The 23,305-nt window shown below is 31.9% G+C and overlaps 1 protein-coding gene across 1 annotated transcript in view; it reads right to left on the bottom strand.

The window, feature by feature from the left end:
* The window catches only part of Mrpl13 (mitochondrial ribosomal protein L13), a 41,089-nt gene that overhangs the window by 15,208 nt on the left and 2,576 nt on the right, over nt 1-23,305 (bottom strand). The window contains exons 3-5 of the mRNA XM_026393867.2: nt 15,655-15,748; nt 11,555-11,615; nt 5,884-5,970 (exon numbers count right to left, since the gene is read on the bottom strand). Coding sequence (XP_026249652.1) covers nt 5,884-5,970; nt 11,555-11,615; nt 15,655-15,748 — 242 coding nt within the window. The remainder of the gene's footprint in view (nt 1-5,883; nt 5,971-11,554; nt 11,616-15,654; nt 15,749-23,305) is intronic.

Raw genomic sequence — 23,305 nt, 5'->3', positions numbered from 1 at the left:
GAATCATAGGAGTTGGACAGACTACATAAAGGGAATAATATTAAAATGAATGGGTAACTGCCAGGTTCTCCAAAAGCCCATGTGTAAAAAGCTTGGGCCCTCAGGGTGGCTTGAGAGGGAAGTGGTGGAACCTATAGGAGATGGGGCCTATTGGGAGGTCCCTAGGTCATTGTGGCTGTCCCCCGAAAGGGAATTATGGGACCTCAGTGTCTTTCTCTTTGCTTCTTGGCCATGAGATGAGGTAAATAGTTTGCTCTGTCATGTGCTCCCTATCATTGCCTGCTGGTATGCCACCAAGGCCTGAAAGCAATGGGTTCAACTGATTAGGGGCAGGAACCTTTAAAACCATGAGTTAACTAAATCTTTTCTCTATAAGTTAATTATCTCAGGTATTTTGTTAAAGTAACAGAAAGTTGACTAACAAACATAATAACCAAAGGAATTAACATTTACATTGTACCCATGACACAAAAATAAAGCAACTACCAAAGGGAAATATATTGTGAGACTAGATGGATAAATTAATTTCTATGAGACTACTGAAATAATGGTAAGATATCAACATGGAAATATTTTATGAGCATTTCCACAAGGAGAATAGACAATTTCCTTTTTTTAATTGTGTGTGCCTAGAAATTTTCAAAAAAGGGAGTACCACACAGTACATTACAACTCTCCAAAGAGAACATTATTACAACTGGAAATCATATATCTAGCCAAGGACATGACATCAAATAAGATAGTTCTGACTAATGAATATAATGAGAGTCAGAATAAAATTTTATAATAGCTTTAGAATCATAGAGCTCGTTGGGCGTGGTGGTGCACTCCTATAATCTCAGCGGCTCAGGAGGCTGAGACAGAAGGATCACGAGTTTAAAGCCAGCCTCAGCAACTTATTGAGGTCCTGAGTAAATGAGAGCCTATCTCTAAATAAAATATAAAAAAGGGCTGAGGATTTGGCTCAGTGGGCAAGTGCTCATGAGGTCAATCCACAGTATTCCCCCACCCTCAAAATCTGAGCTCTACTGTGTTGTAAGCCTGTTCTAAAACATACTATAGCAAAAATTTTAATATTTAATATTTAAAATGGCTTTTTAAAATTATGATTTTCATAGGCTGGGTAACTATCAGCAGGAGAAAACAACAGATATTAATGATGTTTCTTTACTCAAAACTATTATAACAATATTGATATCCCTTCTCTTACTATCATTACTTCTCAGTAATGCAAGAAAAGTTTGCAGAAAAGTAGAGAATGCCTGGGTAAGTGAAAAATTGTTAAACAACATTCAGTTTTGACTTATTTAAGGGGAGGCTACATGTTTGCTTTGTATTTATGAAAATTTGTGAATATCTCATACTTCGATGGGAAGATATTTACAAAATCCCTAGATCATTTGTAAAGATAAATTCTAAAGTTGTCAGGTGCTCACTCAGCACAGAAACTAGAACACAGTGGATTCCTAATAAATGTTTGCAGAACAGAATGGAATTTTTACTGAAATAAGCTTTTCAAATTTCCTATTACAGAAATGGATAAAATTATCAAAGAATGGATAAAATTGATGTAAAATGAGGAATTAAAGTTGTTAATTAGGCATTACATGTAAAACCAGGAAGAGAGAGAAGTGCCTCCTTGAATCTACACATAGAGGGTAATCCATAAATTTTATGTACCTGAAAGTAACTTAAGAGTACTTTGCAAATTCTTCAACCCTAAATATTTCAGCATGTATCTCCTAAATATAAGGATAGTTTCCCATACAACCATGTTACAATTTCATATTCAGGAAAATAAACATCAATGAAAAAGTTTTTTTTTAATGTAATACATACCTTATATTCTAACTTCCCAAATTGGTCTAATATTGTCTTATATAACTTTTTGCCAATCTAAGAGCTAGTCAAGGATTATATGCTACATTTAATTATTCTATTGTTTACTCTTCCACCTACTCTCTAATCTGAAGAGTTGCCCTATCATTTTTCTTCAAGAAATTAGCAACTAGAGATATGAAAAATTGTGCTCTAAATGTATAATAAGAATTGTAATGGGGCTGGGGTTGTAGATCAGTGGTAGAGAGCTTGCCTACCATGTGTGAGGCACTGGGTTTGATTCTCAGCACCACATGTAAATAAAGATTCATTGACAACTAATATTTAAAAAAAAGAATTGTAATGTATTCCACTGTCATATGTAAATTAAAAAATTAATAAAAAATACGAGCATAAAAAAGAAATTGGCATTTTAAAGAGTTCAGTTCAATTATGTTTCAGAATGTCTTGAATTGGGATTTTTCTGATTGTTTCGTTATAATAAGATTCAGGCTAAGCATTTTTTGCGAATATTATATACTTTATATTGAATCTTCAGTAAGAGGCACATGCTGTCAGTTTGTCCCATTTCAAAGAATACATCGGATCACTTGGTTACCGTGGTGTCCAACAGACTTCATTAATGCAAAAGTATCTTTTCTCTTTCAAATAATTGGTACTCTGGGATTGGCTAACTTCGCTTAGCATTATCTTCTCCAACTCCATCCATTTACCTGCAAATGCCATGATTTTATTCTCTTTTTATTTCCGAGTAATATTCCATTGTGCAAATATACCACATTTTTAATCCATTCATCTACTGGAGGGCATCTAGGTTGGTTCCACAGTTTAACTCTTGTGAATTGTGCTGCTATAAACACTGATGTGGCTGTGTCTCTATAGTATGCTGTTTTTAAGTCCTTTGGGTACAGACTGAGAAGTGGGATAGTTGGGTCAAATGGTGGTTCCATTCCCAGTTTTCCAAGAAATCTCCATACTGCTTTCCATATTGGCTATATCAATTTGCAGTCCCACCAGCAATATATGAGTGTATCTTTTTCTCCACATCCTCGCCAACATTTATTGTTGTTTGTATTCTTGATAGCTGCCATTCTGACTGGAGTGAGATGAAATCTTAGAGTAGTTTTGATTTGCATTTCTCTAATTGCTAGAGATGATGAAAATTTTTTCATATATTTGCTGATTGATTGTAAAACATCTTCTGAGAAGTGTCTGTTCAGGTCCTTGGCTCATTTATTGATTGGGTTATTTGGTTTTTTTTGTGTTTAGCTTTTTGAGTTCTGATATAAGGAGGCTGACTCATAGTGAGTAGGGAGGGGGAGTATGGGAGGAATAGCTGAACTCTAAATAGGACAAAAGGGTGGGAGGGGAAGAGAAGGAGCATGGGGGTAGAAATGATAATGGAATGTGATCGACATCACTATCCAAAATATATGTATGAAGACACAAATTGGTGTGAACTTACTTTGTATACAACCAGAGATATGAATAATTCTGCTCTATATGTGTAATGTGAATTGTAATGTATTCTGCTGTCAGAAATATAAAATTAATTTAAAAAGATTTAAAAAATAATTGGTACTCTGAAGCATAACATTTTGAAACTAAGCCATCTTTTTACCCAATGGTTATAGAATATGCTGATAATGTAGCTTTTCTAATTCAATATTCCTTCCATGTTTTCTACATGACATTCTTCCATAAAGAACTTTTCCTTTTTCAGAAGAGAAGAAAAATCATAATAAATTTAAAAATAATTTTTGGACTAACATGGTGATTTTTGTTTTTCATGAATGCAATCCGTTATTATTACTTCAGACTCACAAAGTCCTGAATTTGGTCAGTGGGCACAACCTCAAGCTGCCTGTGTTCCTTTGAGACTTCTAAGTTTTTAAGCCTTAATTTCTGTTCCTATTACTTTACTATCATAAACAATACAGAAATGATAATCTTCTGCACAGAATAGCACATGAACTGGTCACTAGTTATGCTCATTTCTATTGGTTATTTTATTTTCTGAATATGTAAAATTTTAACATGGTAAAAACCTAAAATAGAAGAATTCTCTAAAACGTATTCTTTAAAAAAATCTCATCCTCTCCCCTATTGCTTTCCAATTCTTTGTATTCATACTTCAGTAAATAGCCAACTTCATTTTCTCATTTATTTTTCTGGTTTCTTTATGCAAAAAAGGACGCAGATATGTACATCTGAGTGTTGAAGCACATTATGTATATAGCCAAAGAAAAGGTAGTGAGTAGTCTATATTATCTTTCACTTGTTTTTCATGTCTCAATATAACTTGGAATATGTTACTTATTGAGTTTCAGAAATACCTTTTATTTTTAAAAATAATTGCACAATACTCAATTATCTGGATATAGCAAAGTTTATCCACTTTCCTCAATAAGCATTATTTATATTTCTTATTGCATTATAAATAAGGTGAAAAATAATTTCATACATGTGTATTTTTAGGATAAATTGCTATAAATGAGATCGCTGGATCAGGGGTGAATCTTTTCATGTATGCACTTTGGTCAAAGATTACCTAATTTACGGAATGACAGTAGGTTGTACATATTGTATTCCCATGAGTAAGTGCAAAGTGTGTTTCCCTGTGGCCTTGATGGTAAAATGTTTCATTTGAACATTTACCAGTTCATTTCTAGGGAAAATGGTACATTTATTATTATTTAAGTAGTGTACTGTTCAACTTAACTACCAAACATATTTAAAACATTGATACTTGAGCCTATCTTGTCAATGGAATAAATATTCATTAATAATATTTATTCTAAAAAATTTGTGAAGTACAATCAGAAATAGGAGTTTAAATTTCTGTGATTTTTGTGAACCTTAAATGATTTTATTCTGAACATGATTTTATACCTGAACATGTTATATCAGAGGTAAAATGACTAGTGGGGTATCACTGTACTTATTTGTATAAAGCAAAGGCAATAAATCAATCCTGTTTAAAAAGTATGAATAATCTACTCACTATGAATAATTACTTATACATTGCTTAAGCTTATATGAAAGAACATAAGTAGCTTGAACAATCACTATTACTTGATATTCTGTAATAAACTTCTATATTATTTTTCCAGTACAACTATAAGGACAACAATTATAACTTGATATTCTGTAATAAACCTCTATATTATTTTTCCAGTACAACTATAATGACAGCAACTATTCTAAGCAACTGCCAGGCCCTATATTAAACACTCTACAATTAGATTATTATAACCTTTACAATAAATTTATGAAATAGGCATTATGTTCATTTCACAGTTTACAAAACAGGGGAAATAAGTAACTAGTCCATGCAGTCAAAAAATATTTTTTGACATGCAGTCAAAAAATAATGGGACATGAATTCAAATCCAGGCAGTTTGACTCCAGAGCTTACACTCAAAATATTTTATTAAAGAGCCTCTAGTGTTTCACTAAATTATTACTATTGAGGAAAATTATCTACTTTAATAAATAAAAATATACTTTATCGGGGGTTGGGGGATATAGCTCTGTTGGTAGAGTGCTTGCATGCATAAGACCCTGGGTTCAATCCCCAGCACTGCCCAAAAACAAAACAAAAAACTTTTTCTTCCCCAAGTACTTTTTAGTTGAGTAAATTCTAAGTAAGAAAAAGAATTCTAAAGTTAAATCACAGGAAAGAATTAGCAACCACAAAGTTATTAATTCATGATTTATTGGAAGTTTGCCACTGGTCACAGAGAAAGTGAACTAAGTTAATACTGTTTTTCATAACAGGGGCTCTCATAGTTCCTTGTTCAAAATAATGCAGTTACTAACAACAGCAAAAACAGACCTTATAAGATTTTGAGTTTTAGTTCAACGATGGCTCACCATTTTATGGTTTAAAATAGGAGTAACATTTACTTTACATATACAAATTAAATTACAAAGATGTGTCAGAAGTTGAGATAAAATTATTGAAACTAAGTCAATGGCAATTATTTGAAATAAAGAGAAAATGTTTAGGAAAGGTATCATTACCAAAGACCACTGACTTACCTCATCTGGAAAAAGATGCAACCTTTGCATCATTGTTCTTCTGTGAAGGTTTTTTGGCAGCATGCCATAAATAGCCAATTTTACAATCTGAAAAACAGATATACCTAGAATTCAGTAAGAAAAATCTGACTTGGGAAAGAAAACAAGCAAACACAATTATAGATGGCAATGAAAACTAGTGGCTAAGATTCAGCATAAATACAGAAAAGAAACAGACCTAGTAAATATGTTGAAGCAAATAAAAAGGAACTTGTTACTTTGTACGTTATTCTTTAGGCTTTATTTGTTTATTGTTCATTTAGGAAAAAAAGAGAAGAGATTAAAAATAACCCATGTATGTGCCAACTTTAGACAGCATAAGAATGTCTCTAAGCTTATAAAAGAACCCATGGCTCAAGTAATCTATCACACAAGTTAGAGGACTTTAATCTTGGCAGCACGTTAAATAAATGGCTAAATTGAAAAAAAAAATCATGCTTAACATTAGTTGAAAAGTTACTGTATGTACAGTGGTCAGTGTATTATCTTTTAAATCTTATTTATGATGTTGTGAAGTAGGCATTATAATTAGTTTCATTTTACAGATAAGAAAACAAATAGTGAAAATAAAGAGATTCTCCAATTTTATATATCTAACAAATGGTGGTACAGGAATTTAAACCAACCAGTTTCATTCCCAGAACAGACACATAGTACCTGCTATCATCTCTATAATATGCTTCTCTCTATAACCTATCAAGATGACAAAGTCCCTTTCCCTTCCATACCAGTTCCCAAGACGGCAAACTAACTTTTCCATGATTTATTTCCCCCCTTTTAAGTTATTCTCTTTGTTGGTCTGAATGTGATTTAACGTGTATTTGGTATAGAAAAGGCCTCACCCTTTAAGCCACAATCTCCTGGGGGCCTCCTATATACAAATATTTGTTGTATACAAATATACTGCAAGCTCTTCATGAAAGTGCTGATAGAGACTTCTGGAGTGCTAAATTGATTTTTATCATTTATATTTATATTCCAAGAGTATAATTTGATGTGTGTTAATGCACTAAATACATGTTAGAATTTAGTTGCATTGTATGAGAATTTCTTATTCCCTTTCTTCTCTCATCAAATCAGACGACAAAGCCTTAGTACAGACTGAAGCTAATGGCATATCATATATGTTTTCTGTTAGTGCTATTAATACTTTATGTTCTAGAGAATTTAATGTAGATTTATCTGTTAAAAGCAATTAAAAATTCATTTCCTCCAACACAGAAGCTTTGGACAAGTGCCACCAGTGGTTAGTGGCTGCCATACTTGACAATGTGAACACAATGTTCCCATCATGGTGGGAATTTCTATTGGACAGCACTGATCTAGGTATTACTTTTTAAAAATTTTCATCTTTTTAAAGTCATAAGTACAACTGACAATGTTAAGACTACTCAGCATCTTTTCTGGATAAGCAAGTTGCTAAATCCTCTGAATATCTTTATAATAGTAATTGTATTGGTAGAGTTATATGACATTTGGTTTTCATGATCGTAAAATTTTGTTGTATTTATCTGATTAACATGTTAATATTTTAAAAACATTTTTATTAGTGTATTATAAACAGGTGGATTTCACTGTGACATATTCATACATCCATATAACATAATTTGCTCCATTTCATTACCCAGAACTTCCCTTTTCCCTCCCCTCCTCCTCCTTCATACCCTCCGTCTACTGATCTTCTATTTATTTACTTTTTAAAAAACTGGCGATTATAATAATACACAAAAGTGTGGTTTATTGTGATATATTCATAAATGCACACAGCACACTCAGTTTCATTTCACTGTTCATTTTCTATCCTTTCCCCTAGATTCCATTCCTCTAATCCACTGTTTGTCCTTCTATTTTCATGAGATCCTCCTTTTTTTAAGCCAATGCTGATTACAAATTATAGCTACCAGCAGAGTCTATTGTTTGAGACAAACACAGTGTTTGAACTGGAAATAAGATGAGTGACCTCTTCCTTAACAAGTAATTTTTTTTTCAAAATACAAGAGAAAAAACAAAAAACTTTTATGAAGTAATAATGCAAATGAATTTAACCCTGAAATATTTTCTAATCTTCAGCATTCTTCAATGCATTTCAATTTTTGTCCATAAAAATGATTTGAAACAATTTCTACTAATGTTATTCAATGTCAAAAGTTGGACTATACTGCCTCCTAGTGTATAGCTAAGATGCCTGAATGAAGCAGAAACTAAATTTTAAGCTTAAAAATATTTATAAAGGATTAAAACTGTAATTTGTTGTAGTAAGTCATGGTATATATATTAGTAGCCTTTATAACTTTTAACACTTTAAATGCAAGTCAAATTAATAGACTACAATGACCTGTAATAGTCTAAAAATACTAGTTATGGAGTGGAATATTAAGTATTCTTCAAGAAGCAACCTCTAAGCACATTTTCATAAAATAGATATGAATGATATAAAACAGTAAAACATAGAACTTGTAAATGGTATGTCAGGCATCATTATAGTAAAATAATCCTCCCCTACACTTAACCAAGAAAATTTTGGGCAGTACTACAAACAAATGATTGTGTATGTATGTGTGTGTGTATATATATATTCACTATTTTGGGGTAATAAAATAGAATATCTTCAGAGTCTAACACTCTTGCTCATTTATGAATGTATTTAAATAAAAAAGCTAAAATAGTCCATAAAAATGGAAAACACTCTCTCTATTCAGAGTATAGTTTAAATGCCAGGTTTACTGAGAATTTTAAAAGGAAAAATAAATTGTAATACAAATAGAAAGTTTGGTTTTATTCATATTGAAGATTGATATATAGGTTAGCACTTCTCCCTGTATATAACTCAAATGAAAGATAAAGTAATAAATACTTTAGTAATCTCATAAATGTAGATATTACCCGGAAAGACAGTATCAGGGGGTGTAGTGGAGAAATTAAAATTTGTTGAAAAGTCTTTGCTGATAGGTAATTTTCACTGTGAGTGTGACCTCACAAGGTTTTGAGGCCCAAAATATACCTTTTTATGGGAATCAAGATCTTAAGTCTAAAGTTTAGCTTAAAGAAGTCTTAGGATGGTAATAACCCTCTGCACTTCACAGTAACTAAGTAAATCCTTTTTTTAAAAAATTAATTTTTAACATGTTTCAAAGAATTCTCAGAGATGAAATTCCAAGATACTTAAGTGTATCAAGTATCCTGAACAGACACAATAAACTGAAGATCCACAACGACCACAAATATTACAGTCAGATATAAATGTTAAGAATATGTACATTATGCTTAAAGAAATATAATAGGGAACTAAAATATGAAAAATTGACCAGGAGACTATCAAAATTGATCAACAAATTTGAAAAAGAACCAAATAGTAAAACTTCAAGAAAAGAAAATAAAAAGATAATTCAATGAAAAGATTAATTGAATTAGACACAGATGAAAAGATAATTAGAGAACTGGTACGTAGATCTAAAGAAATTACTGAAACTGTAGCAAAGAGAGAGGGAGACAAAAAATATGAGAGGTATGAGTCATGCACAATAAAATGCAAAAATCTAAGTATAATCAGTTTTTCAAAAGGAAAGAAAAAACAGTAAAGAGACCAAATACTAAAAGATGTAAGAGCTAAAATTTCTAGAACTGAACACAGTAATCCTCAAATAAAATACACAAGATCCCCAAAGAAATATATGAAAACCAAAGCAAAAAAAAAAAAGGAATAAGATTTTAAAATTATGCAGAAAGACACAGTACATACAAAAAAATTAACATCCTACTTATGCATACTAAAAATAGAAATCTATGTAAACAGTAGCTTCAAAAAGCTGAGAAACAATGTTCATCCTAGAACTGTATATGCAACTGATCCTCTGTATTAGTAGGTTCTACAGATTCAACCAACTGTGGGTTGACAATATTTCAAAGAAAAAAAAATCACAACTACAAAATTTTATTCTGATCATTGTAAGACAATACAGTATGCCAACTATTTACAAAGTATTTACATCCTATTAGGTATTATAAGCAATCTAGAGATGATGTCAAGTATATGGAAAGATGTGCATAGGTATATGCAAATACCAGGCTATTTTATGTAAGGGAATTCAGCATCTGCAGATTTGCTTATCCATGGATATCCTGGAACCAATTCACAATGGATACCAAGGGATGACTGTATAACAAAATTATCTTTCAAGAATGAAAGTAAAAATAAAGAAGACAGTTTTGACAAAAAAAAATGAGTTCAGAATTAGGAGAACATAACCATTGGAATGTCAAAGGGAAGTATGCATGGAAAGGAAAATTGATCCCAGAAGGAAGGATGAGTTACAATAAGAAATTGTAAGCAAAGAAAATCATTAAAAAATTAAAAGCAGGATAAAACAATAACAAGAATGTTAAACTGAAAGAGTTTTAAGAATATAGAAAGAATACAGAAAGCAGGTAGAAGAATATAGAATATAGAAAGAAAAGAATAAAATAATATTTACCCAGGGGGAAAAAAAGAACACAAGTGGTTAAAAGTATAGACTTCTCAGTTGAATGAAATCACCTTTGCCTCCCTTTTGGCTGTGATCCTTGCCAAGTTTCTTTACCTCTCTGAAACATGATTTCTTACTCTATAAAATAGGACTATGACATGGGTGACCATGAAAATTAAAGGAAATTGTGCATGTAAAACTGTTAACAATAAATGCATCTAAATACATTGGTAAATGAATTAAATATAATTTAAAATGAAAAAAAAAAGAAAGCACGTAGGCTAGGAGGGAAGGTGGGTATTAAAAATGATTTAAAGTCTTTGATTTGATTAAGAGGAAGGTAACGATACTGATTAACCTTAGACTTATAATAAACAACTTGAATAAATCCAAAAGAAGACAAGGGAAGGAAAATAAAATAAGATCTAGTTCCATGATGCTTACAACAAACACACCTATAATAGGAAATGGTAAAATTTAAATAATGGAAAAAATATATGAGGCAAACATACATGAAAAAAAAAGCGTCTGCTATACCTATACTCTCAGAAAAAAACAGATTTCAAAGTAAAAATCATGACTGAAGACAAAGAAGTTCAGTACACATTGACCTTGATCTATTCTTTACAAAAATTATATATAATTTCAAACTTAAGTTTATCTAACATTAAGTCTTCAAACTATACAAATAAAAAAATTGACAAACTTATAAGGAAAAATGACTAAACCACAAACTGAGATTTTAAGAATACATTAAAAATTAGAAAAACAAAAGAACTCTTTCAGATAAATAATAAAACAAGAACAAAAACAAGCCAGTAAGAATATGTGGCTGGAGCAACATACTTAGCATACTTGATGAAATATATATACATACACATAGAAGTACACACATCTCTCTCTCTCTCTCCACCCCCTCAAAGTATTTGCAGCAAACTCATATTCTATGCAAATATGCAGGATTCAAGAAATTAAAAAAATGCATTAGAATTCTTTGCTAAATGTAAAACATAATAAATAGTAATTAGGACACACACCAAATTGAATGGCAATCAAAATAATACTTATCAAAACTTGTGTAAGATAGCTAAAGTGAAGAATCTGTAGAAGAGAAAGGAGATGAATCCATCTTTTCCTAGATGATAAATAAAAAAATTCAGTAGACTTACTGCTATTGGATCCTTCTGGTGAAGTTGAGCAGCTGTGACTTGTCTAAATCCACCTGGGTAGCTATTAAAAAAGTAGAGATTAAAACTGGGTATAGGATATGGTACTGTATCCTTAAGTTGATCACTCGTTTTTGATTAAGTACTTTAGTAAATTATTCTTGTTTCTGGAAACTATACTGTTTATTAATGTCTGAAATATAAAATAGTAACCTGTGCTATTTGAAATGCTGCTCTCTTAAGTGGCCAGCTCTCATCACTTCATAAATAGTTCTAATCTTGGAAAAATTTCTGGACATAACTGTATTTAATTTTTTTATTCTAAATTATTATATATGACAATAGAATGCATTAAATTCATATTACACATATAAAGCACAATTTTTCATATCTCTGGTTGTACACAAAGTAGAGTCACACCGCTCTATCTTCATACATGTACTTAGGGTAATGATGTCCACCTTATTCCACCATCTTTCCTACCCCCAATCCCCTGCCCTTCCCCTCCCTCCTTCCCCTTTGCCCTATCTAAAGTTCCTCCCTTCTTCCCATGTCCCCCCCACCCATCCCCATTATGGATCAGCATCCTCATATTAGAGAAAACATTCAGCATTTGTTTTTTGGGGGATTGGTTTACTTCACTTAGTTTAATAACCTCCAACTCCATCCATTTACCTGCAAATGCCACGATTTTATTCTCTTTTATTGCTAAGTAATATTCCATTGTGTATATATGCCACATTTTCTTTATCCATTCATCTATTGAAGGGCATCTAGGTTGGTTCCAAAGTTTAGCTATTGTGAATTGTGCTGCTATAAACACTGACTTGGCTGCATCCTTGTAGTATGCTGTTTTTAAGTTCTTTGGGTATAAACCAAGGAGTGGGATAGCTGGGTCAAATGATGGTTCCACTCCAAGTTTTCCAAGGAATCTCCACACTGCTTAGTCATTCATCCTTTTATTATGGGCAATCTATCACTGCTTGATTTAAAAAAGAAATAGCAATGAGCCAGGATAGTTCATGTTCCCTGCCATATTAGGCCAATTGTATAAGCTAGGGGTTAAATCTAAGGAAAATGGTGGTAGACCAATTGGTTTCTAAAGTCAAGTTCATACTATAAATAGGTAATGAGTTTTGGCCACTAAGAGTCACTTGTTGGCTCCAAGTAATAAAATACTTCATTGTGTTCAGATCAAATATTATATGTAAAATGGATGAATTAGCAAATTAAACTAGGTTTTGTAGTAACTCCTAGTATAAATTTTAGGCAATTCATTTTACCTGTCTATATGATTTTACTAAAAAGAAAAAAATCTGCCATATCTACTTCATAATATTTCTAAAAGTCAAATGAGAAAATATTTGTATAAAAGAACAAATTTTCAATTATTTTTAGGAAACAGTTAAAATTGGAAAGTCAGAAAAACTTAAGATTAAGTAAGTGTGATTCCTTTCACGAGTTTTTCTTTTAAGAAAATATAAAAACATTTTAAAGACAACTTAAGAAATCACATTGTGGGAATAAAACTTAAGAAATCAAATTTAGAAGTTCTCTGAGAAAGATGGGCACTTTTCAAACTAATATTATTTTATTTGCTTCATGGTATTTCAGTTTTAGTAAAACTGTCTAGACTTCTATACCTGTAATCTTTCTATCCATGGAAAAATATTTTGTAGCTTCTATGCTAAAGAATCTGTATTTGCTACTGGAATGGCAAATTCTAAAGCATAACACCATTTATGCTATATTTTAGGAGCTTGGATTTCATCCTAAGGATCTGGAAAGCTAATGCAAAATTCTGAGTAGGGGAATGACTTCAGTAATGCAATACTCAGTTGATTTTTACTAGCGAAAAAATAACTACATTTCTTTCTCCACCATAAGACATCTGGATGGATTAAGGGAAAATTGTTTAAATTATTTGCCATGTGCTTTTTTTAATAAAATAAATCAAATAAACATTTTCTGAATCCCCATTATGCTAGGTACTGAGGATGCACAGATAAATATTATAGGATTCTATTCTCAAGAAAAATAAGGAAATAAATTCTGTTGGAATGACTAGTAGGTAAGCTGTATCTCTAACTCATGAAAATATATTTGAGGCTGGCCTCAAACTTGTAATCCTCCTGCCTCAGCCTGATAGTAGTTGGGATTATAGGCATCTTTCACTGTGCCTGACATCAGAGATTTATTTTAAATCATCTTGATTATTATAAATCATATAGTACACTACTGTACAGTGACCAAAAATAATACATACCAAAAGGTTCCCTGGTAATTTTATATTAAGTAAATGAAAATATAAACTTTTTATATATAAAAATGTTAAATCATGGGATCAGAAGTAAATTTTATTCCTTTTTTAAACTTTCTACATTTTCAAAAATTAGCATATTTAAAAAAAATTTTACATGTGACTCTGTGTTCAACCAGAGACATGAAAAATTGTGCTCTATTTGGTAATATGAATTGAATTGCATTCTGCTGTCATATACAACAAATTAGAATAAATAAAATAATCAAAAAATGTTACAATTATAAGTTAAATTTTGAATACATAATTATAACAGTGTTATGAGCATAATAAAGTAGTTTGTACAAGGTTTAAGTAAAGAGCCAATAGAAAAAAACAGAAAGTGATTAACTCTATGGACAGTGAGAAAATAGGGAATGTATCCCAGAAAAGATGACATCTGAACCAGTTTCTAATGGTTAAATATGAAAGTTCACGAGAAAGATAAGATGAAATTACATTCCTGCCACAGCAACACCACAAAGGCAGAGATAAGCAATAGCAATATGTTGGCTAAAAGAAAAGGTGATCAAACAGCAGCAGTTATGCAGTGCCGCGCAGTTTTCATCCATCAGTGAGAAAGCACTACTGACAGGGACAGACACTACCAGTGATGTAAACACTCATTGCTTACCACTAGCTGTTGTTATTTCCCTTCCTTTGCAGTAATACCACACAGTAATTCACAGCATTTTGTGTCAATAATTTCCTTTAGGTTTTTATCACATTTTGTTATTCTGACTTTTTTATTACTTCCCAATTATCTCTTGATTTCATAGAATTTGATTTATATGTAGAGATTTGCCAATAGCAGAAACTACTATGAATGCTAGTTTTTTGTTAAGTTATGTAAAGATTTCAATAATGTATTTTAAGGTGAAGAATGGGCAAAGGCTGACTCAAGAAAACAAAAAAGTTATGCAAGAGATGAAAAGAAACATACCAGAACACCAGAGGTGAAGGTGCAGTTAGAAACAAAAAAATGATTTTGATCAGGAATGGAAGAGCAACATTTAGCACCAAAATTTAGATGATAATATAAAAGGTATGCTTAATTAATTTTGTCCTTCATCTGAATCTGTGGATTAACCAATACATTAGACAACAAAATTAGATCTCAAAATATCTCGACAGGGAGAAGATAAAATTTTACAACGAGCAAAGTTAAGGTCTTGCAGTTGAATTAAAACAACTAAAACACATAAGAAGGAAAAGACATAATTGAATGGGACATGTTTGAAAAAGACTAAAAAATTTTAGCTAATAGTTTTAGCTCCATGAATCATATTAGTCACAAGACTTTGAAGAACAATTCTATTGCAACGGAAGAGGGAGTTTAAGTTTTAGACTAAGAAGGAAGAGTCACATTGTACTTGCAAACCATGAGAACACATCCACGTGAGTATTTATTTAAGAGATATTGACAAATAAGAATGTATTTAAAGAGTGACCATTCCTTAAACTTCTTGTGAAATTTCATCTGTTCAAGATGGTTCTGGAAACAGCAGTAAGATGAATTATAGAAAGCAGAAAGCAGTTAGAAGACTGACTTAAAAATGAGAATAATTTTGATTAGAGAAGTTACATAAAAAGCTTGTAGGAAGCAAATAGTTTTGGTAGTAGCTAATATTTGGCATAATTTTGTGTTCATTTTGATTGAGTAACTTATACATGTAACATGAGTATAATTAGTATTTTATTAAATGCTAATTTTTTGAAAATACCCTTTTTCCTTTTAAATAAGAGTGGCAGCTAAAGTAATACCTTTTAACTATTTTCCTTGACAATGGCAAAGAAATCTTACCCAGTATGTGAAGAGTATACTTTTTGTTCCCATTTGTTTCCAGAAAATGCAATGTGTCTTGTGTTTATTATGACAACATGATCTCCACAGTCACCTAGATTTAAAAAGCAGTAAGAGAGACTTTGTGTGAAAAATCAAAACTTAAGAAAGGTAAGTTATCAAAGCCTAAACAACCTATAAAAAAATAGAAAGCAAATCATAATGCAATATCAAAAATCCTTAAACAGATTTCTGTTTCTTTTTATATAAACCCCAAGTGTTTTAAGTAACCCCTAAGAGTTGGCTGATTATTTGGAAAACCTCAGCACTGGAAGGTAAAAGAAATTGAATAAAGATGCCAATAACAACAATGTATGTTTTTTAAAGGTAAACTACTGTTATTTTTATTAATCTCCCCATAATAATTACACTTCACTAAAAATGTTTATATTAGTACTTTTAAATATTTGACATTAACTTTTCCTTACAAAGAGCAGAGAAAACTGAAATCAATATGTATATAAACATAAAAAGTGTGTTCTACCAAGAAAACAAAACTCATTGAAAACAAATGTGAAACATTATCATTAAATTTTTTTTTTCAAATTTAAAGAACATAGAGTACTATGATTTTATGTATAACTACTGCCACAAGATTTTTTCAATCACATGTAACTTATTGTTTAAAGTGCAACTCTCAATTGTGACTATAGACATAGCTGACAGGATGTATGACCTGAAAATCAAAATATACATACATCTGAGAAATGTCAGAGTCTATGCAAGGGCAGATTCAAAGACACCTGTTAAGTGTTGTAGAAGTCTCAAGTTCTTCTAAAATATGCTTTATAATCCTTTCCACTGATTAATAATTAATCCACTCACTGCTTATTACATACTAACTAATTTCAGGTAGTATTATTAATGCTGGGAATATAGCAATGAATTACTGAAATCCCCTTGTTAATGAATCCTACGTTCTAGTGGAGGAGTTAGATAACAAAGAAACAAATAAATACATATACAACATGGTAGGAGCTAGTACAAATAGGGGGATAGACAGTAATGGGCTAGTGGCATTATTAATTGGTACACTTTTTCCCCATAAACTTGGGTTTTTATTTCTCTTGGATAAATTTCCAGGAGTGCAGTTACTACATTATATGGTAAGTTCAAGTTTAGTTTTATAAGAATCTGCCACTCCTTATCTAGAGTATCTGTACCATTTTACATTTCCACCAGCCATATGAGTAATCCCATTTCTCTACCTTCTCATCAGGATTCATTATCACTTTTTAAATTTTAGTTATTTTGATAGATATATGTTGATATCTCATGGTTTTAATTTGGTTTCCCTAGTGGCTTAATTGAACATCTTTTCACATGTTTATTTGCCTTTTGTTCATGTATTTCAACCATTTTCTAATTATATTTTTTTAAAACTGAGTTTCCAAACATCATATAATATACTGAATATGTGTGTGTATGTGTACATATATTCACACACACATATATATACACACAAGTATATATATGTACATGTATATACACACATTCTAGATACAAGTCCTTTTTTCGCTATGTGGTTTACAAGTATTTTCTTCCAATCTGTGGCTTTTCTTTTTATTCCCTTCCCATAGTCAAATCCTTGTAAGCTCTTTGCTTTAGCACATTGGTTTTTAAACTGCACTTGATAGTCTTAGGGTTCTTATAATGTACCTCAAGGATGAGGGGAAAAGTACAGCATTGCTTTTATATATTATAAGATTTGGTGTAAGAAATGTTGAAAAACCAGCCATTGCAAATTAATGATAAAAAAATAAAGGTTGGCTTTGGCTTTTTATGTCTATTTACAATTTGGAAGGACAAATATCCAGATGCCTACATAAGTATTATTTTGGGCATTCCTGAACTTGTGTGTACCCAGTGTGACAGGTGATCACATAGGTTACCATAAAGTCTGAGTGTAAAGACATTGTGAGAGTACAAAGCATGTTGATAAAATTTACTGCCAATTTTAAATTATTCACTTGCAAATGAAGTAAATATTACAGATACAAAATGAAGCAAAATCTTCTTCAGCACTTTGTAGGATGATATTTAGGGGTGAGGTGAAGTATAAGTATGTAATTTAGATTACAAAATTAAATGATTTGGTAGTTAACATCTGAAATAGACTGACTAAATATTAAGATAAAAAATATGTTAGGCAGCTCTATAAAACCATCATAAACTTACAAGACAGAATACTAGAGATTATTTAAATTTTAAGTCTGATCTTTGCTGAAATACATGGTATTTATAACGTTAACCTTTAAGAATTTCAAAACTTTTATTTCATTCCATGTAGACGGGATATTTTAAGATAATCTAAAGTTACTTTAATAATGCTAAAGAAAGGTTTCCCTCTGCTTCTTTTAAATTTTCCTATAGTTCTTCTCAGTGAATCAGGTATTGAAGTCAAAGGAGCAAAGTCCTCATGAGAATAAGTCATACTCCATAAATCACCATGTGCCCTTCTTTTGATTTACTAGTCAAAAATTAAACATGTTGGAAAAGTTCTCGAGTCCCATTCAGAAGAACAGTTCTAGTTGATGGGAATTTTTTTCCTAGTTGACCCCCATTTCCAATAAAAATTGACTTTTCTATCTTGACCCCCATTTCCATTTCCTAGGAAACTGTATGCCAATTTTCCAAATAAATACAGTGATTATGAGCCCATAATACACACTTAGTAAATGCTTATTAAACTTGAAAAAAAACACAAAGAACTACACTATTAAAAGACATTATAGTTATAAATTGAAAGCTGCTTAAATTTTGTTTTTAGTGACATCTTGTGGTCATAAAAAGTTTTGCTGACATAAGTTACATATTCAATATAGATGAGACAAAAATGTAAATCGGTCTTTAAAAAGTAAATTTCTTATTCATATAAAAGCTATTCTCCATTATTAGAAATGCCCTAACAAGGAGCCACAACAACTCTTCTGGTGTTTAGCAGAATGCACATTCATCAGTATCTGAGGAGTACTTCTACAATAATGACTCCCTTGTAAGGAAGCAGAACTTTAACTGAGTGGACAGACAACAGCTATACTTGGATACAGAAATTAGGTGAAGATTACTTTCCCTCAAATTATGTATTATTTGCACTTCTTCAAAGTCAATCTAAGTGATCTTATTTACTACTTGCTAATAGCATTGCTAGGGAAAAACAGTGTAGTGACTAAGAATCACCATATTAAAGAATTTACTACATGAAAAAACAGGAGTCTAAGTTCAGTCTCAGTTCTACTATTGTATAGTTGAATGATAGCAAGAAAGAAACTTTATTCTTCCAATCTTAGTTTTCTCATCTGTCAGTGAGATAATTAAACAAACCTATAAATTGGTAATTCTATGACTGGTATTTTCCTGGTCTGCCAAAATAATATTTTTTAAATAACCAGAAATTTATTATTACTGAAAATATAAATCTGCTGATCACTGTTTTACTTTCAAAATACAGTTCATCTCATTATACATGGGTTCTGTATTTGCAAATTTTCTAATTGTTAAAATTTATTGGTGAGGGCTGGGGATGTGGCTCAAGCGGTAGCGCGCTTGTCTGGCATGCGTGCGACCCGGGTTCGATCCTCAGCACCACATACAAACAACGATGTTGTGTCCGCCGATAACTAAAAAATAAATATTAAAAATTCTCTCTCTCTCTCCCTCTCTCACTCTCTCTTTAAAAAAAAAATTTATTGGTGACTCAAAAATCAATACTCAATGTTTTTGTGGTCATTCATTGACATGCTTACAATGGAGAGAAATGTGAGTTACTTAATGTGTGTGTTCCCAGCTGAGGGTAAACCCAGCAGTGCTCTACCTTCCTATTTCACCTTTTGCACTGTGAATAAGCATCCTTTGGGTGATCTACTTAATGTCACATCTTTGGGGTTTGTGTATTTTTTGTTAGTGCTTTCACTGTTTAAAATGTCCTCCAAATTTGATAGTGTAGTATAGTATAATGTTCCTTAGTGCAAGAAGGCTATGATGTACCTTATGGAGATAAAATGTGTGCTAGATAAGCTTAATTCACTTCTGAGTAATAATGCTCTTGGTCATGAGTTCAATGTTAAAAAATCAATAATATATTGATTCTTTAACATTATAAAATATATATATATATATATATATTTTTTTTTAAAGCTAACTTTAATTAGGTGTGGAGGCACATGCCTGTAATGCCAGCTATGTGGGAGGCTAAGGCAGAAGAAGTACAAATTTGAAGCCAGCCAAAAAATAAATAAATAAAAAGGTTGGAGATATAACTCAGTGGTGCAGTGTCCTAGTACTGAGGGAAAAAAAATATGTGTGTATATGTGTGTGTGTGTGTGTGTGTGTGTGTGTGTGTGTGTATGTATGTGTGTATAGAAACCTACATAAACAAGGTTATGTATTGACTGAAAATATAAAAGTTGGACTGTGGAATGCAGTGCACTGACTATACTGACTGATGAAAAAGTTATATCCCGTGGCTACTCAGAGGAACTTAAACCAATATTTCCCCTGCAAGCAATGGTTCAGGATTTATTAGTCCAGCATTCAAGGTGATTTTATAGAACATAACTTTAGGGAATAATAAGAACACCTGTATTTACAAAATATCTATTTGAAAGTGTCACACCACAAACTATTTCTGATAAGCATCCTTTGGGTCACACATTGTACTAGATGCTTAAAAAACAAAGATTTAAAATGAAAAAAATCCTTAGATTCATATACTTAATTGCATATTTTATAAGGTATGAGGAGATTATTTTGATACTTTACTGAAATTTTCATTAAGTGGAGAAAAAGGTTAGAGTAGCAAGTATAATATGGAAAAACATAAATCCTTATTCTCACCCAAATCAGATAATTTCAAATGCCCATCCACACTCCAGCTCCACAGATCCGTAAATCTAATTTAGCTTACATGCCAAAGTTCTAGCTAAATGTATTTCTTTCAATTTCAGAACTCATATTTATGAATAAAAACAAACATACAATAATCATTTCTCACATTCCAACTGTATGTCAAGCACTATTACAGGTGCTGGGGCTATAGCTGTAAATGAAACAGGCAAAGTTCCTATCTATTTGAAACTTATTTTAATGAAGGAAGGTAGATAATAAATACTCACATGTTAAGTGATATACAAATGCTTTTTTTTTCTTTAAAGAAAAAAGCAAAGTAAACATTTAGAGAGTAAAAGGGGAAGCAGAGGGATCAGGGAAGGCTCACTCAGAATATAAATAATTTGAGTAGAAATTAGTAAGATGTGAAGGAATAAGCCATGTAGATATATGGGACATCCAGGCAGAGGGAACACAATGTGAAAAGGCCCTGAGGCAAAAACTGTTTGGTAGGCAAGTTAATGAAATAGAAACAGATCTGAGAGGTCCATTCAAGGAATGGAGAGGTAGAAAACAATATTGGAAAATTAAAAGGAACCACATTAACAGATCCTTGCAGGGCATTAGCAGAATTTGGGCTTTTAGCCTTTCACTTGGAAAAGATAACTCTGGTTGATCTGTGTAGAAAAGGCGACATGAAGGCAAAACATGATAGAAAGCACAATGGCTTAAAATCAGTGTAGAAGGGAGAAATAATAAGAGGTGCCAGATTCCAGACATTTTTTTCTATTTTTTTAAGATAAATATTTGGGGGGGGGCTCAAAATAGAGGAGTCACAAATGAAGCAAAGAAAGGCTGCAAACCGGAATAACAAAATGAACAGGGATGCTATTAATGGAGATGAGGAAAACTGGAAAGAAACAGGCTGGTTTGGGTACCAGAAATCAGGAGCAAGATTGTTCCAAATGGGCTTATTCATTAGAGAAGTCTACTCAATACCAAGGAAAATTTAGTTTGGAGAAATTGGTTATGAGTCTAGAATCCAGGGAATGGATCAAAACTGAAGACACAAGTTGGGAGGCATTAGCATTCGTATGATTTTTAGATTCATGAGACAGCAATTGCTCACATAATGAATGAGAACAGGTTCAAAGACTGGGCCTGTGGCACTCACCCTTACTAGTGAAAGAAAAATAATTGAGAGTTCAAAGAAAAGTGAAGACAGCAAGTGGACTGAGAAAGAGTTAATGTAGGACAAGAAACAGAAAATGGCATCTTGGGAAACAAATGAAGATGGTGTTTTCAGAAAAAAGTTCTCCATAAAAATTAGATTGGATTCCTCAAAAACAAGGAAAACAATAAGGATTTTTCAATTAGAAAAGTAACTAAAGGGATACAACAACTAATGGCAATAAATAAACCTTGGGGAGAATCCTCGTTCAAACATATAATAGCTATAAAAAAGCTCTTGACAAACTGGGTGCTTTTAATATGAACTATTTGCGCAGCTTAGGTCAGAGGATCACAAGTTGTAGGCTAGTCTGGGCAAGTTAGCAAGACCCTGTCTCAGAATAAAAATATTTTTAAAAATGGCTGGGGATGTAGCTGAGTGGTAGAGTGCCAATGGTTTAAACCTCAGTTACTGTGCACCCCCCATCCCCGGGAAAAAAACAACAAAGGAAAGAAAATTCTTGAGACAACTTGGGAAATGTAAAAATGGTGACATCAAACCACATAATTAAATTACTCTTCATCTTCTTAGGTGTATCAATAACATTTTGGTTACAGAGAAAAATCTCTCTATTCTTGGGCAATGCATCCTGAGGTATTTAGGAGATATAATGACATATGCAACTTATTGAAGGACAAATAACCTGGAAGAAAAATGGATAAATGACACACACAAGCATTTCAGATAAGGAAACTACAAAGGCCAAGGACTAAGTGAGAAGATACTGAGCCATTATTCATAATCAGGAAAATACAAATTAAAACTACAAAGAGTATTTCACATCTAGTGGAGTAGTTAGAAAGAAAGAATGAAAATATCAAGTGTTACTAAAGATGAGGAGTAATGTGGTATATTCTGCTGGCAGAATATCAAGTGTTTATAGCAGCATAGTTTTGAGAACTTCTGAGCACAGAAATTAGGTTTTGAATAATGCTAAGATTTGAAATTATATTTCTTTTATTGAAGAGATGTTTTGCTTCAACTGTGAATCGATTACCTCTGATAAAAGTACATTGTCAAAGATGAAAAGAAAAAAAAAAGACAGTAGCTTCCCATGATGTACCAGTAATTCCTGCCCTATGGATATACCTTGGGAAAACTATTCCACATGAACACTGGGGAAAGAGTGCAAAAATATTGAAAGCAACATTATTTAATATAAATGCCAAATATATGGGTATTCATTTCCTCATCATTATTTTCTTTAAAATGTACTTTATATGTTTACTATACATCACAAAAATTAAACAAACATGATCAATTGCAGCAAATGCTATTGACAGGTCAGATGAGATGAGGAACAGAAAATGACATCAGGAGCCATCAGTGAGGTACCACAATAAATAGAATCAATTAAACCATCTATAAACTGAACTCTTCTAGAATGAAAGACAACTTTCTCTATTATTTTAGAAAAATCATAGAACCAAGTGTAATCTCAACAGCTGAGAAGGCTGAGGCAGGAGGATAGCAAGTTCAAAGTTAGCCTCAGCAACTAAGAAGACCCTAAACAACTTAGGGAGACCCCATCTCCAATAAATAAATAAATAAATA

The sequence above is a fragment of the Urocitellus parryii genome, chromosome 7 (genome assembly GCF_045843805.1).
Source record: "Urocitellus parryii isolate mUroPar1 chromosome 7, mUroPar1.hap1, whole genome shotgun sequence".
In the NCBI taxonomy this organism is placed as follows: domain Eukaryota; kingdom Metazoa; phylum Chordata; class Mammalia; order Rodentia; family Sciuridae; genus Urocitellus; species Urocitellus parryii.
This window is presented reverse-complemented; position numbering and strand designations above follow the sequence as displayed.